Source organism: Buteo buteo, chromosome Z (genome assembly GCF_964188355.1).
Source record: "Buteo buteo chromosome Z, bButBut1.hap1.1, whole genome shotgun sequence".
Taxonomy (NCBI): Eukaryota; Metazoa; Chordata; class Aves; order Accipitriformes; family Accipitridae; genus Buteo; species Buteo buteo.
Genome location: NC_134204.1, coordinates 52,458,425 through 52,475,630, shown reverse-complemented (window position 1 = coordinate 52,475,630; position 17,206 = coordinate 52,458,425). Strand labels below are relative to the sequence as shown.

The 17,206-nt window shown below is 36.9% G+C and overlaps 1 protein-coding gene across 1 annotated transcript in view; it reads right to left on the bottom strand.

The window, feature by feature from the left end:
• Positions 1–17,206, bottom strand: part of FBN2 (fibrillin 2) — a 173,808-nt gene that overhangs the window by 98,358 nt on the left and 58,244 nt on the right. The window contains exons 8-12 of the mRNA XM_075019653.1: positions 11,775–11,900; positions 9,602–9,754; positions 8,603–8,836; positions 7,607–7,744; positions 189–308 (exon numbers count right to left, since the gene is read on the bottom strand). Coding sequence (XP_074875754.1) covers positions 189–308; positions 7,607–7,744; positions 8,603–8,836; positions 9,602–9,754; positions 11,775–11,900 — 771 coding nt within the window. The remainder of the gene's footprint in view (positions 1–188; positions 309–7,606; positions 7,745–8,602; positions 8,837–9,601; positions 9,755–11,774; positions 11,901–17,206) is intronic.

The window sequence follows — 17,206 nt, the reverse complement described above, 5'->3', positions numbered from 1 at the left end:
TGGATAAATACTAAAAGGCAAAACCAGAACAAACAGAATAGTAGCCCAGAACTAGAGCTCCAACTAATATAACAACTGTTGGGATTTACTGAAATTGCATTGCTAGGTATTTTTGGAACTCCAATGGGATCTGACATAAGGCATCAGAATATCTGCAGTGTCAATAGACGTGAAGCAAATTTTCTTACCAATGCAAGCTTGTTTGGTAGGAGTTCTCTGGAAACCTGTGTGGCACTTGCAGTAATAGGAACCAGGTGTGTTGACACAGTCTCCATTAGAGCATGGGTTTAACGTGCATTCATCGACATCTGTTGGCAGCACAGAGGAGCATTAGTGACTTCACAATATGTACAACAACATTTTTTTCAAGTCTGGGAGTTTCTAAGTGAAAAAGACAGTAACTAACAGTCAAATGCTAAATACTAAAACTTGTTCTTGGTGCAAAATCATTACTTTCCTAAGAACACAGAGCTGTTCTTAGTCCAACTAGGTAGACATTTTTAACATGTGAAATGCTACTACATAATTTATACGCATCTTGAAAGCAAAAAATATGTGTGAGGATTTTGAGACATGGGATCTGACAGCTGCCTAGTGCAAGTGAACAATGATTTATTCAATATAGTTTCATATAACAGAATGACCATTCATTCTTCCTTGAAATAAAACCAAAAGAAATCAAAATTGACATTTTAATATCAGAGCAAATCATGGCATCCACTCCCCCCACCCCCCCTTATATTACAGGTTTATTGTAGAAATGGGAGGAGAGGCCACACACCAGCAGGAGGGATTCTTAACGAGACCACAGTCTGTGCACAACATCTCAATTATTTATGCCCCACTGCATCCTCAACCCCAGTCTTTTCATTTGAGTAATGTCAGACTTAATCTAACCCTTCTTTATAATGTACCTTACTCCCCTTTCCAAATGTTTTGGTATTTAGGTGCAACCAAACACACTTTAAGCACTTTAAATCTCAGGTGACTGCTCAGAAATAACTCCCATTTGACACAAGCCTCTGAAAAGTTTTAACTCCTTTCAAGAACCCTTCCCAAGTTTGATCCTCAGTAGTTACCAATGAGTCAGCTGTGTCTTTGGCCTGAACCGGCTATTCCCAGCTCTAAAATAACACTCATTGTTCCTCCCAGTTATGCTCCTCTAAACCCTCCCAGGATCCTTGCCCTCGGTGATCTGGCGAGCAGAGTGAGTGCACCCCTCTGGTCTGGCAGGCAGGACTGCTGCCTCAGTCTCTCCTGCAGCTACCAGAGGATGATCTGAGCAGCTTGTCTCTGGTACAGCTAAATTCAGAAGTTACAAACTGAATGGATCCCTTGATGAAATCCCTTTCTTCATCAACCACCTTTGCTAATTTGACTTTTTTCCCTCCAGCTATGCCCTCCATTTCACTTACAGGTCTGAAATTATTCATCTCTTCATTTAGGTAGGCTTTAACACCACAAAGCCAATGGTGATTTGCGGAGTTTTTGGTATCTGGCTGTAAACTGCCATAGGAAGTTGGGGCTAAGTAAAGTCACTGCTGATCAGTTCTTAATAATGATGATTTTCCCATGTATTTTGCAGTGTATGCTACCAGAAATACCAGGAAAAAACCCAGGGTAATTATGTTGATCATTTGTACTCACCTTTATCAGGTCTACTTCTAAAACTTAGTTCATTACATCTTGGAAATAATGGGATGGAATGAGAAATTAAACTTATAAGAACATTTATATGTTGAATAAATGTGTACTTCTAGCAAGTGTTGTGCCATGAATGACTTGATTCTAAAAAATGGCCGAAGGTGCAGTTTTGTTCTAATTTAACTATAAACAAGACCATACATTTCACAGGATTTACTGTGTTAATGCATACACAGTTAAAACCAATAGCATCAATATACATATCAAAGAGATCTGGGTTTACCCAAATCACTGATTTAATGAGCTGACTTACAGCACTCCTGGTGCCTAGATACAATCAGATCGTTTTGGGTAAACAGTTAAATGAATAAAGGCAAAGCAAATGGAAGAATCAAATACCTCCTCTCACACATATTTAGCTCATCCACATTTGCATAGCAGCTGATATCACCACTCCAGTAAAACCACAAGAATGAAGCAAGATAAAGAAAAGAGAAATTCAGAGTGTTAAATACAATGAGAAAACAGTAATTGTATCTTTATACTGCAGTAGACTTCTATATAATTATAGTAGTTTCCTGCCCTCATGCTTCTCTACAGTGCCTGGCTATTGAGATGCTCTCTCTCATGAGTGCTAGATTGGGCATTTTTAACTCAGTGCTCAGCTGATATGCAAGGTCAAGGAGGATCACACATAATTCCTTCAGAACAAAGTCCTCAGCTACCAACAAAATGTCAAACTCTACATGATGTTTTCACATTAATGTTTTGTCAAACATCTTAATTCAAATGACTTTACTGTATGTTTATCTTGCTTTTGTATAGGGGAGGACAGGGGGAAGATAAAAATACTAGATGTGGCACTCATCTATTTTGCTCAGTTTTCCTACAGAGAATAACATTTATTACCTTATTATAGGCTACAACTTGCTTAACCTGTTAAAGAAAACATGTTCATGCTAGAAATGTATCTCACTGTAAATTAATTTATAAATTGTACAGCAGGAATGCAGTGTTCCTTCATGAAATAGCTGACTTAAGCTTAGAAAATCCCTCCAAAGCCATGTGCATCAGATGATTTCCATATAAAATATGCATCTTAAGATGCTCTTTTTTTTATAAGCTCTTGATGAAAGAGAAAAATGGCAAATATATGTTAATATAAAGGAGTTGTTGGCTTTGAGTTTGCATTGCAAGCATGCATATTCCAGCAGTATAAACAGGAAACATCTGAGACAGAGATATTTAACCCATTTATTCTATCTCTGAGCACACCCCTCTTCAGTGTGAAATACTTCTCTTTCACCACTTGCATCACACTTATCTCCACTTTTCAGTGTTTCACCTGTAAAACTTGTCAGAATTTCACTAGACACAGTATGGAACTTTCAAAACCCCCTTAAGACTTACTGCGATGAGTATGAAGATGTATTATGAAATTTAAAATACAGAGATTAGTATTCGCAAAACAACTAAAATTCAATGCAGCACAGCTACAGGCTTGCTGCCACTTTCAAAGTCTCTACAGTTCTATCCAAATTTTTTATAAACAGAATGAAATAAGGAAAGGTAATAATATTACAGCTGTCTATCAGTTTGGGGAAAGGGACTGACCATTCAGTGTCAGATCACTTAGGACACTTATGGTCCTTGACCCGTCAGGAATGTTCCATCATGAAAGCAGCATAATACAAGTTTAAGTCAGAGAGCAGCATGTAATGCCATTATTTTTTTATTTGGCAGGATAATTTTGAAATAAGACTTTTCTTTAACTCTATGCAAAAATATCTAATGATTTCCGGCTTAATTATTGCTTGGGGAGTAGGCAGCCAGAGGGAGAGAGCAGTAGGGAAGCAGTGTTCATTTATATACCATTAATATTACCCCATGCAGTGAAAAGTTACTGTTCCCAATGCCCTAAGACTGTTTTTTCAGTAATGAGAAGAGTATCCAAGTTAGATTCAAGAAAGCCTTTAATTTCATTTAATATGAATCAGTACACACAGAAATTCCATGAAGTTAAGTTCCTGCCAACTTTTTTTTCAAAGACAACTTTCTGTGTGATTTATAGCAACTACCATTCACAAATCACTGATTCAGTGTGGCACTTAAGATACTCTGCCTACTTTTTTATAATACAATTAGAAAACAACAGTGAAACAAAGCTGTGTTATCTAAGAAAAATATTCGTAGAGTACTCTCTCTTATAAAAAGTCTTCTGAATACAAGCAGCTACTCAAAAGGCAAACCACTGAAGAGTCAAAATAATTAGTAATGACTGATCTGTTTCACACAGAAAAAAATAGGCAAAATGACAACTTAAACTTGCTGGAAGCCATTATTGGGTTTTTTTTTTTCCATTCTTTCAATCTAGGACATTACTGTAGCTGGCACAGCATCTTCTGCTTTTATTAAACAAGCTGAAATTTTTGTTTTGATCCCAGTGCATCCAAAATTGCCTCAGTTTTCAGACTATTGTTTCATGCTGAGGTGTGCATTATGAAGTGGAGACTAAGTTCCCTAAGTGAATAGACCTTCTTCCTGGGCACATAACTGTGTGTTAGAGAATTACATAGGTCATCAATTTTTATTTTCCATGCACCCATCAATCTAGGTTCTCAGTCTTCTGGCACTTCAACATCAAAACGAAAATCAGATACAATTTCACTATTATCACAAGCCTGGAGCGGAAGGTGAACACAAGGCTGGTGGCCTACAGAGTGACCCCACAGAAGAGAAAGGAACAGAGTGCCAGCCAGCTGTTAAGAACACATTCTATCTCTCAACCAGTTTCAGAACCCAGACATGTAAATCGGGTGGGCCTTTTAAAACACAGATGATTGTCCTACTTCATTTTTTCATGCACAATTTCTTCAATAAGAATTGAAAAATAAAGAAGTTTAAAATAAATCCATATAGCTTTTTTTGCTGCAACCTAAGTAACAAGGGGCACAAAGATAGAGCAAATGAAGCATTTCACAACAGACTCAACCACAGAGTTTAAATTCTGTTCCAGGCTAATCCAGAAAGCCACTCTCAGATTAAATTAGTACATTAATACCTGGTCATTTAGGCTGGGAAGCCGAAACAGAGCCAAAGGCACTGAACCACTTCTTTTGTGCCAGTCGTTACTGAAATTGGTATTCACTAAAAGCAAGTCTAAAAGGTCACCCAAGCTCAGATGAGGCTTTTGGTTTACCTACTTACCTGAAATTTCCTAGTATTATTAGTTCCTAGTATTTAATCTGGAGTTACCTCTTATTTAGGAGTTAACCTTACCAACTGCATCAATATTTGCTTTAGTTTGACTTTATTTTCCACAATTCATTTTTTCGTTTACTCTTAACTTGCATATGCCGCATTATCAATATATGCATTTGATTAATAATCAAGTGTTTGTAATAGTATCAAAGCATACTAATTTTTATGTCAGCATTGCCATTTATTTTCCATGCTTCACAAATTAAAAAAAGCTCTTTGTGGGTTTAGCAGCATTCAGATCTCATATGCCACAGTGAACTGACAATCACATGCCACCTTTATGCTACTTTCTGATATGAAGCACAAAGCAGCTCAGTCAAATTTGTCTTACCTTAACATAAAATTATTTTATTGACAGGTGATACTGTGCCTTTCCATGGTATGAAGGCTTATTTTTACAGCTATGTGCTCTTTCAGTATATTTCTTCATGCAGAATAATTCTTTATAAGCATCAGCAAGCATTTATCATAATCATGCTCTACCACAATGTTATTTATCACTGCTTTTTAATGATTCAAACACAGGATGGTTGCCTCAAAAAGTACAGTTTAGAAAGGCCTTTCACTTTTCTCAGTTGCTAGCTTTGTAACAACCCTATATTCAGATTTTTATCATTAGTCATCTTAATTTCTTCATTTGAACTTAGAAAGCAAAAAGAATAAAAATTTAATAAATACATTGTGTGTTATCAAATAGATAACAAACATCTGTGTGCTTCAGATGATTATTTTCAACTTGCCCTGCAAGTAACAAAGAATACAAGCTGTGAACTAGATTTTATCAAGAAACATTAGTTGAATATGCCAGTTCAAAAGATGCTCAGCACATTTCAAGACAGTTTCTGAAGAGTCAAGGTCCACCATAGTTAAAAATATTATTGGTATCAGCGACGCAAAATTTAGTGCTGGGAGCAAAAGTGCCAGGGCTCTCCATACACTATAAAGAAAGAATATCCATGCAAGACAGATTTATACTAAAACTCCCACATCCCACTTACAATGCACTTATAGCTCCTGCGGCCCAAGGATGCAGCAAGAGACTAAGCCTTTTGAATCTCCCAGCCACAGATCAGAGGTACAGAAGACTCCCACCTAAACAAAAAAAGCTGAAAAAGTTTGGCTTGCTATATCATAGAGGACAACTTGGAAGAACTGTAACAGTCTTCAACTACACAAAAGTGCAAAGAGAAAGGTACTGAGCTGCTTTCCTTATATACTGTGGATAAGACAAGAAACAATGAGCTGAAATGTTTGCATAATAGTGTTTAAATTAGATTAGACGTTCTGAAAACTTTCTAGAAATGTGACTATTGGAGCACTGCAATTGCCTGGGGAAGTGACAGAATCTCCATCAGCTGAGATTTCTTAAGAAGAGGGCGTACAAACAGTTGTCAAGAACAATGTAGCTCTAACTGACCTGTCTGGTGTAAAAGAATGGCCTAGCTAAGGGGACTCACAAACTTTCAGGTGCAGAATATATCAAGTCGATTTGAGAAAGGAAAACAGAGGGGTTAAACAAGGTAAGAAACAGGGACATCAAAAGAAAAGTACTATTCAACAGTTGCCACATTTCACTTTTCCAGACAGCAGAGTGCCAAGCCAGGCAGGTCCTGATACTCACTTTGCATTCAGTGGGAGGTGGAAGAATTTGCAAGTCAGAGATGCAGTGTTCCCAGCTGAGCTTCTAGTTGATAATCTGCTCTGCTGCATGTATGTCAAAATCTGCCTGTACTATTCTCACTTGCATACTGTAAACTGCATAGTCTTGGATTAGAAGATTTTTTTAACGATTCATGTAGCTGCAATTTTCTGTGGTCCTTTGTTTCTATGTTTTCCTCTAATCCATTAGAGGAGATAAATAATCTCAGAAATTGATTCAAAAAGCACAATTTCAGTGAGAGAAGCCTATCACTAACAAGCTGTTATATAATATTTTTCACTCACAGTTCTCTAAGTTCTTTATAAAGAATCAGTAAGGAAATGTTCAATCAGAAATATAACCAGACCTTTCTATTTAGGTCTATATGTTTACTATGCTGTATCCTGCATACAAGATTCTTCTCCACACAACTACCCCACAAGAACCTGCAAATTTTGTATTTTCCCTGAAATACCTGATGAGCCTTTGACACTGCAAGAGTGAAGTCCACAGCAACTGAATAAACGTGCAGAATCTCACATTCAGCTCGTTATAAAAAGTTAGCATTCAATACTTTCATATGAAATGAAAATATAACCAAAAGTTAATTAATGCATTTTTTTAATGATTCGATGTCTTTCAAACTGTCATTCAACCTTATGAGTAGGTAAAACATAAATTCTACCCTTCATTATCTTGAACATAACTTGGCACTAACTCCTGTAGCAAAAATGGGAGAACATGGAACAGAACTTACTTTACTGAATGTGAAGACAAAAATGTACAATACCCATCAAGTACAGGAATAATCAATACCAATACTTGTGATTAAAGATTTCTTTTTTTTTTTTAAGGAAACAGATAACTCTCATGAAGATTTTAAATTATTCTAGTTTAAGTTAATATCATGGTCTTTGCACTCTCTTTCACAAGAGCAGTATCATTAAAATAAGTATGTGTGTGAGTGAGAAAAAATACGCTTTTTTTTTAAAAAACAGATTTAAAGCAGAAAAATATTAGCATTTTAAAAGTGAATAATGGATTTTAGAAATGTGCACTTACCAATACAATCCCCATTTGCATCCTGCTTATATCCCATGTTGCACTCACATCGGTAACTAGAAAGGGTTGGTATACAACGTCCATTTAAACAAAGGTTGGGATGGTGCTTACAGATGTCTATTGTCTGATTGAGTATTGCTAATAAAAAAAAACAGAACACGAGACAAGTATTCATATTTTCAAACTGAAGTATGAAGATTGTATTTGGCTTCAGAAAGTTATGTTATCAGGTGCGTAAATATATCCTCCAAATCAAGTATTTTTTGCAAGCACTATCTGTTGACACACCAGCAAACTAACAAAACCAAGCAGCTCTCAGAAACAAAAACCACACTAGACAAACAGTCTTAATTATGATTTACAGTCTATGCATATAGCCTGATAAAATTGTCTATGGCCTCATGAATATACAAACAATTTGGGTGAAAACTGAAGCAGTCTGTTCCTGTATGTTTACTAGTTTTGTTGTACCTGTCTTAATAATACTCCTTGCATTTTATTAACTTTATGGTTCTGATCCCAGAGATGAGCTTACACATGTCATAAGCAATTTTACATATATGAGACTTCCCTCTGAATTTTATTCATCTTGGGCTTTCAGTCAAGGCAATGTTCCTGCAGAGTAGGTAAGTTTTACATTTGGAAGAGCAAGTAAAGAGAACAGTTCATTTTAAACCCTCGTGCTTTTTTGAAAACACTTAGAAATTTGGGGTTCTACTACTGCTGACCAAGACAGGTCAGCAGGGACAGCACAGGCTCAAGGACTCTGTAATGGAAGTGAAGAAAAAAACCTCTACATCTGAACTCTTGTTAAAAACAGAGCTCCTTAAATTCCTAATGTATCAACTGAGGTCTCTTAAATGTGCTTGCATATAAAGGCATTTTTATGTGTTAGGAACACCATATCATTTCCAGACTGGAAACTAAGCAGAAAAAAAGGAAAAAATAGAAGGAATAAAAAAGAGAGAAACAAGTCACAACAATGCAAGTACTTACTTAGCCCTGTAATTATTGGGCCATTTCCAGTGGGACTTTGAGCACCTGTCCCTACCCCTGCTCCGCCTACACCTGGGGAGAAACCATTGCTCCCAGGGATGGGAATGAATCCTGCTCCCCCTGGACCATAGCCATTGCCATTGCCACCAGGAAGGATCCCGTTTCCTCCTGTCCCACCACCTCTGGAACCGCCTCCAGTAGGAGCACCATCCACACAAAGTCTGCGGTGTTCATCTATTAAACAGGAATGCACAGAGAAGCATAATGTAAATCAACCCTTCACAGTCAGCTTTTAAGGAAGATACAGATCTTCATACGCTACAATAAACAGAACACCAACTCCTTGTTTGTCTGATGTGTTATCTTTCCCACTCCCAGTCTCCAGCAGATCCCATGATTGTGACAGGAGTTATTTAAGGAAGAATACTAAAAATAATAAAAGGAAATATTGTAATTTACAACTATTTATTGAAATCTTTTCGTTGATGTGTTGCCAGCAGCACTGTAACTCCCTGGTCACTCAGACATCTTGATATAGATAAACTGAAAATACATTTCACTAGGGATGTAGACTATTGTTCTGTGAGCAGAGTGGAAAGAATAAATGAAATACTGATGCATTTCTAGTTCAAAGTAACCCAAAATTTAATGGAACAAGAGAGCAGCTGTTCCTTTAAATCAAAATGAACTATGGACCCTCGGAGTCATTTCCTCTTTGAGCCTGACCACAAAATCTTTCCCATTTCCCAAGAACTATTTCCAAAGTCAACAAAAGGACGTTAAAGAAACTAGTCCCAAACAATCATGGACCAGAAAAAAATGGTTCACAGATGGTAACACCAATATTAAAAACACAAGATTGAATAATAAGGTAATTCCTGACTTTCTTTTTCCATTTAGCCTACATTTTAAAGCAGTTTAAAATATTTCAGTGACCTCTACCCCAACTAGAATGGACAGCAAGGAGAAAACAAACCAACCAACCAACAAGCCACTCACCAGATCCTCTGACAGGACACATCTCTGGAACAGACCCGATGGCCCAGCACCGGCCAGACTCACAGCAGCACTGCCTTTTGGTGAACCTACCAGGAAGCTCCTGTGCACAGCGGCCATTCACTGTGTTGGAGAAACATGTACTTGCCCTCTGATCTGGAAGTTAATTTAAAACGAAAATAAAAAATAGCAACATGAACTCTCAAAATTACTTTCCCTTATTCAATTCATGTAAGGACTAAAATGTTTAAAAAGTTATATTAAAAAAAAAACAAACAAACAAAACAAAAACAAACCCCCAAATACCCCAAAACACACCTAATAATCATCTGAGGTGCTCAGCACCAATGCATTCCACATTTGGTTTACTACAGGATCACATATTTGCAGTGACAGTAGTCTTGCATAATCAACATGCAATCTTCAAGTCTGCTCACGCTAACAGGTAATATGGATTATATAAATATTACAAAGCAATAAAAATAGAAAATAGAAATATATAAAAAGCTTACTATGGCAAAATTAAGACATTTCACATAACAACAGCACAGCAACATCAGTAAATTCATTTAATGAATTTTTTCTTGGTGTAGATATAGCAGACTGAAGAACTGCTATCCAGTCTGCTCTGCTCAATAGACTGAATGTGCAACAGTATTTTTAGTAGTGCCATGTGAAAACTACTCTATATAAATATGCCAGTGTTTATTATATTCTAGTTCCTTCAAGAACACATCCTAGATCTTTTATTGTCACACTCCTGAACGCAGACTAGGAGAAAAGCTCAATGAATTTGGAAAGGCATGGTACTGATTAAATAACTGAGCACATCCTGATATTTTAGTTAAAAGCAAATGTTTATCTTAAAATGGGAAGAATAAAATAATTTGTATTAATAAGGATTACATTACTCACTTTTCTCCTAAGTAAAGGAGAAATTGTACTTCTAGAGTATACAAATTATACTCCAATACTATATACATCTGAGAGCACAAGAACTTTCAGACACATTTTCATTTAAGGGAAGGAGACTCTGTGACATAAGGGCCTGCCTTAGCGGACTAGGGCATGTGATTTGTTTGCAATTGGTTTGGGGAGCCGACTTTAGAAACTGGATTGTAAAACATGCCAAAATCCCTAGAAGTTTTGATCATACTGGAAATCATAGGTTCTCAGTAATTCTGAGGCCAGCCACAATATGTTTGAAGTTTGGCACTCCTCAGATGAGCCTGGATAACAAAAGCTGGCTACATTGTGCAAAAAGTTATCCATGGGAAATCACTTGTAGGTCTTGTGTTGCTACTGGCTTGAATCATTTATCTGTCGTTCAGAAATCCCTTCAGAATTCCCATCTGTTTCCCAACATGAGAACAAAGTACTTTGAGATGTCTGAAATAAGAAGAACCACATGAGAACTAGAAAAAACACTATTATTAGCAATCGTTAATGATTTTTACACATGGTATGCAGTATTTTTAGTTAATTCATCAGAATGGCTTACACTGTATATTTGACACGTGCAGCTGTATAAAAGAAATTACCATATGAGAAAATAAGGATACATCATTTTAATAATATAGAAACAGGTTTCAAATAAATTGTCCTGCAAAAGCTGCAATCTACTGAAATCTAATACGTGGTGTCTTTTATTACCTGTTCCAGCCAAATTGGTGGCACCTCAGTATACACTACTTAATGACTTCTGAGTTTATGTATGTGCCTTACATCAGTCTCTAAAGGTTAAATTAATCTATGTAAGATGAAACTTGAAATACCAGGTAAGGATAAATATTTGCCCTTTAGATCCAAAGAGAGCTTAGCTTTTGGTTTCATCAGATGCAGGTTAGAAAAACAAATATAATTAACATTTCCTATGTTTGCCTAAACAGAGAGATATTAATTACTTTTTTCATACAAAGAACCAGATCTCAGGCAGGAATTCTCAGGCTACAATACAGTCAACACAGAAGGATCTACTGCCTACATAAAGACGGTTGCAGTGGCAATCATCATCAGAGGAGGATGTTATGAATTTTAAGTAGCTGGTGAGTTAGCATATAGTGAGGTCCTGCGGTGGGGAGGAGTGCTAGATTGTTGGGACAGAAGTTCTGCTGCTGTGTGTAAATTGCCTTAATAACCTTGAGAGCTCTAAAAGCCTACAGGGTGGAATACCTACCAACACAGCGGGAGCCATCTGCAGATGTGCCATAACCCCGTGGGCAGATGCAGAAATAACTTCCCACGGTGTTAGAGCATTCACCACCTTCACAGATTCCCAGGATGATGCTGCATTCATCAATATCTATCCAAAAAGGAAAGGACATAGGATAATTAGCAGAGCACTTGAACATACTGTATTAAAAAGAGGGAAAGAGAGCTTTTCTGAAATGAAGTTTTATTCAACTCAGATTGAATAACATTGCTGGTGTTTGCATACTGCAAATAATTCTGTTTACCATCTAATGGAGGTTTTCTTTATACATTTTAGGGATGCACCACTTCAAGTTGTAGAGTATGTGAGAGCAGTCTGGGATTTCCTATAAATGACACATACTGAGTACCATCCTAAGGACACAACAGCTACAAGGCAATACTAAAATACACATCCCTGCTTTTGAGCTGAAGGAAGATGGTACAGCAGCCAAGCGTGACAGCTCTGCACTTCTGCAACCACAGAAATATTGCTCATGAGATCTGACTGCTTTCTGGCCTTCTAATACTTGAACAATAATCAAGAATTTTGGCCAAGCTCTTCATATATGACCACATGTTGCATTTTTACTTTTTTCAGATATTTTTAATCCATTCAAATCTTTCTGCTAACTAAAAGTAGTGGTCTCATCTGAACACTGAAACAATTTTGTATGTAAATACATATAAAGTGAGATGTCATCAAGCTGATGAATGAGCTGCTATATGTAACAAAGGGCTGCTAGGGCACTTGGCACCAGGACTGAGAGCACCATGTGCTATCCCAGCACAAACTGGAAGTAAAATGAGGAGCTGAGGCAATGAGAAGCAATAGGAGGAAGCAGTCTGACTGTATTGTTAGAGATGTGAAGCACAGCAGAGCAAACTGGAATGGAAGAAATACATGCGGGAAGAACAGCATGAGACTAAAGACTATGTCATGACCATTTATACAAACAAGCCATTTTAAGTAACCGCTTCATTCTACAACTGTGACAACCTTTAAGACATTTGAATATTTTTAGGGTCATTTTAGTAAACTAATTTTGCTTTTAAGTGACGTCTGTATATTAGCTTTTTGAGTGGCTTTCAAGGAATGTGAACTGTGGCCGAAGTTTAACATGGGAGGCATTCTGAGAAAACATGGGGAAATGTGAGCCAACTTTCTAACTAGCTTGAGGTGAGTTACGTTTTCCAGTTGGAATGATATGATACCACAGGTTTTGCATGGCATGATACCAAAGGTAGTCATAGGTACAAGACTTTGGCTTAACTTGTTTGTAAAAATATGGATGCAGTATTAATTTAAATTAGCTTTCATACTGCAAAACAAAACTCAAACCAAAAAAGTCAGACTGTTGAACCCAGACTGTCTCATGTCAAATAATGCAGGAGAAGCATCAGAAAGAGTGTATGACAGAAACTACCTTGTGGTGACACTGTGAAGGACTTCACATTCCTTGTAAGAAAGCCTTGGGACCCCACAGACCCTTCCTTGCACTTTTACACAGACCTATCATTTCCTTGCATATGTCACTCTAGAAATTCTCTTGAGATAATGACTGCTTGAGAAATAAACTTTAGCAGGTGTTCTTTCTTAGGAGGCTTTTATGTGATGAATACTTTGCTCCTTCCCTTACTACATTGTCCACAGTGAAAACTCTAAGAAAAGGAAGAGTGCCAAAAAGATCTGGCATGCACAGGGACTATATTAAAAAAGTAACTCCCCACTGTGGGAAGGTCCACACATGAAGAACTCCCTTTAGATATGAATCTACAGAGGATATTAAAGTACTGAAAGGAATTTTTTTTGCCACAAGGCCACTAAGAATGTGAAAACTGTTCTTTGTATAGTGAAGATATGAATAAAACACTCCTTCTCCCACTGGCATGTCATTTGGAGTGTCATTGTAGAAAAGACAATTTATCTTACAGGTAACGTCTTCAAACTTCCTACCTAGTCCATACATATAAGCACCCTGTGGCCTTTGTTGTTTGTTTTACACTATGAAGCAGAATCAGAGGAAGTGAAAATTTTGTCTTTTTAATAAGGTTATTTAAGCATTTCAGAGGACACAAAAAGTTTAAATTTTACATTAAAATAGTTACAAAATGATGACAACTATTCCCCACATTTTAGACATCTGCTCAAGTATGTACAAAAAAAAGTCTCATTTTTGCTAAATCAAAACACTTCTAAGAAATAATGCTTTCACTTAAGACTTCATAGTTACCCACTGCAGATATTCTGGAATTCCAAATTATGGTATAAATCAAAACCAAATAATTCCCTAGGAAATCTCTGAAATCTTGCATTAATTTACTATATTAAAGACAATATATATAATGTGGTGAACTGCTTACCATCTGATTTAATCCAATTAAATGAAAACATGTGTGTAAATCAAACCAGAACCAGCTGCATGCCTTGTTGAGATCTTTCATGCAGTATTGGTCTTTCACAACCCCTAAGTCTTTTAAACATGAATACTGCCTTCTGTATACACACACATTCTGAAACATCATGTCAGAAAGACAAGCAAGAAAATTGGACAAAATGAGGACTCTGCAGGAAGAGCACATTTTTTGCAGTAAGTGACACCTTCCTGATGGCAGAGTTACTGGATGCTCATGTAAGAAAACTCCCTTGTTTTACCATCTCTTGAAGCACACCTTCAATGTCAAGGAAATACTACACTACCCATTTTCATCACTACTGCAGTGGTTCAAAAAATAAATTCCAAGACTAATTCTAATGTTCAGAGGCACCAAAACTTTGATGAAGACATCACCAGCACGGTGATCACAATTTACCAGCATGGAAATACTGTCTGAAGATGCAAATGCTGTAAACACAAACAGGATGGCACAAAGCTGGTAGCAACTGCCACCAGTTATACATGACCAAGTTAAATTTAATAATCACTGTGCTAGGAACTAGTTACATAGCATTTTCAAAACATATGTTTCATTCAGTTGCTCTCTTAGAGAGTAGGTCTTAAATCTTGTAGGTTTCATAGCATTTTTTTGTTTGTTTTTTTTGGTAACTGAGGTACAACAGCAACTACTATATGTAAGAAAAAAAATACACAAGAAAAATTAATCTATAAGAATCTGACTACTAAAACCATCAGGCACTTGAAAACCGAAGTTTTCCCTTCATATTCACTCTGTTTGGCACAGGTACCTGCTACTTTAAAGGCAGTAATCTTAATTACAAGAACACAACACCTGGTCTTCTGCCAAAGGAAGCCAAATTCCAAAGTAGTTGCTTATATAGTACAAAGTCTATTGAGGTAATGAGTAGGTGGAGTTTGTAGTTCTGGCAAGTGAAAGACATAGGAAGGAAATAGTTAGCCACTTCTGCAAAGCTGCAGGACTGAGACCATCCTTCTCACCTGGCTACAGGCACACAAGTTTAACACTGTCTAGGGCTCTTGTCCAAGAATGACAGGGAGCTGGGACGGGAGGAGGTACCTTCCTGAAATCTGGGCAGTGACCAGAGTAGAAGAAGACTCCACAGTCTTCTCCATATGGAGAGAAAAACATATTTTTAACCAACTAACAGGGAGAATCCTTGTGGAAGATTAATTTTCTTGCTTACTGGAGCAGTACCAAGTCAGTGGATTCTTTTTTTCACTAGCTTTGAGCAAAATCTCTGTCTCCCCTTCCCCCTCCCTGGTTCTTTTATGTGCAATTCTTTCAACAAGATCTCCGTTACCTCTGACTGGAAATTCTGAGACTTTACCTCAGAAAGAGCTATTTTTAGGATGGCTGATTGAAAAAGTTACTCAATTTCCTCCCTTCCCCCCTCCAAAATACATAAATTAATGGTCTCTAGGAAAATGCTCCAAAGATAGTAAGAGGGGATGCTGTCTTAAGGGTGAAAAAGACTGGTGGTGTGAATGGCTGCGGTTCCAACGTTGCACAGGAGATGAGAAGGCCAGTCTCAATGTGAGAACCAATTTAAATGTGGGGCATAAACTTTGCAGGTGTGAGTATTAATAGGTGAACTTCTGCCAAAAAAACCCAGGCTGGCTACTTGTCATCCAGAATTCATGACTTTTACTGCTACGGTAAGCAGGATTTTATGAATAACTGAATTAAAAGTACCAGAAAAGGGGCTCTCAACTGCTGAGTTCTGAAAAAGGGTTCCTTGAAAATAGTTTTAGTCTACAGTAATATCTGGTAGTATCAAATCTGAATAACACACAGTGTAATGAAATTATACATTAAAGCAGGAAAACCAGAAATAGAACTGTTTCTTTTAAAAGGTGCTTTGCATTTTGGTGCCATTTTTAAAAAAAAAAAAAAAAGGAGTTAGTCTGTGTCATATAGTCCTAGCCCTTTGATGGCAATAGTACAGCAACATATCTTTTTGGAAGAGCATCTGAGGCATCCTACCTCCTAGAGTACCTTTCACTGTAAATGGTGTCATAACTACGTTTAGTCAAGGAGTATGATGTATTTTCAACTTGAGAAGAGTAAGTGGAACACATTTATTAGATCCTTGAAGTACTAATAAGTAGTCATTTGCCTCTTATGTAAATTAGCAAGCACAACTGAAAGCTTATTTCTCCTCTCACTTTATCTATATACAATCCATCTCTGAATAACCCATAGATGCAAGTTCCATTAATTCTGGAAGATAACATCCTAAAAATGAACAGAATTTCATTCCTAAAAAGACAATGAAAACTCAATATATCGTAGATCAAAACTTTTAGGCCAAAAAAAGAGAAGGGTTGGGGTTTTTCTTTTGTTTAGTCAAGACATCACATTAGTGCTCTGGGTGTCTGGAATTTGGTACAAGCCCTGTAATGGCCTTTTCCAAATTTTTTCTGCTCTGTGCCCATTCCTTGAATCCTTCCATAACTTGCCCAGTAGTGGAAGGAGTTGTCCTGACTACTGTGGAAAGTCTATAAATCAGTAATATAGAAAAGCATATAGATAAAACCAGTAACATTGAACCATGAGCTGGATTAATTTTTAAGGTAATATTTTCCCAAATAGCCTAAGCTACCTAGTTGCATTTCTACATGAGGGCATACAGACACAGTTATACATTCAAGTTGTTCTCAAGTGCTTTGGAAATGCTTTAAACCTTCTTTACTGATATACAATTGCCATTAATTTCTGAAAGGTCAGTGTCAGCAAACTGTAATCTGAGGCTCAAAATAAATCCAATAAGCTGAATATATGCCTTTTTACTAAATTTTTTTTAAAAAGAAACACAAGAATATAATGCAAGTAAATAGACTAGCAAAGCAATGTTTATTGCTTAGTACAGTTCTAGCAAAATCCATTATGCCACAAAAAGCACAACATGAACATTCCTACTCATTCTAACAATAGCTATTATTTCCAGGACAAATAACTGGAGGAAAAAACTCTAACCCACAAAATGCATCTGGATGT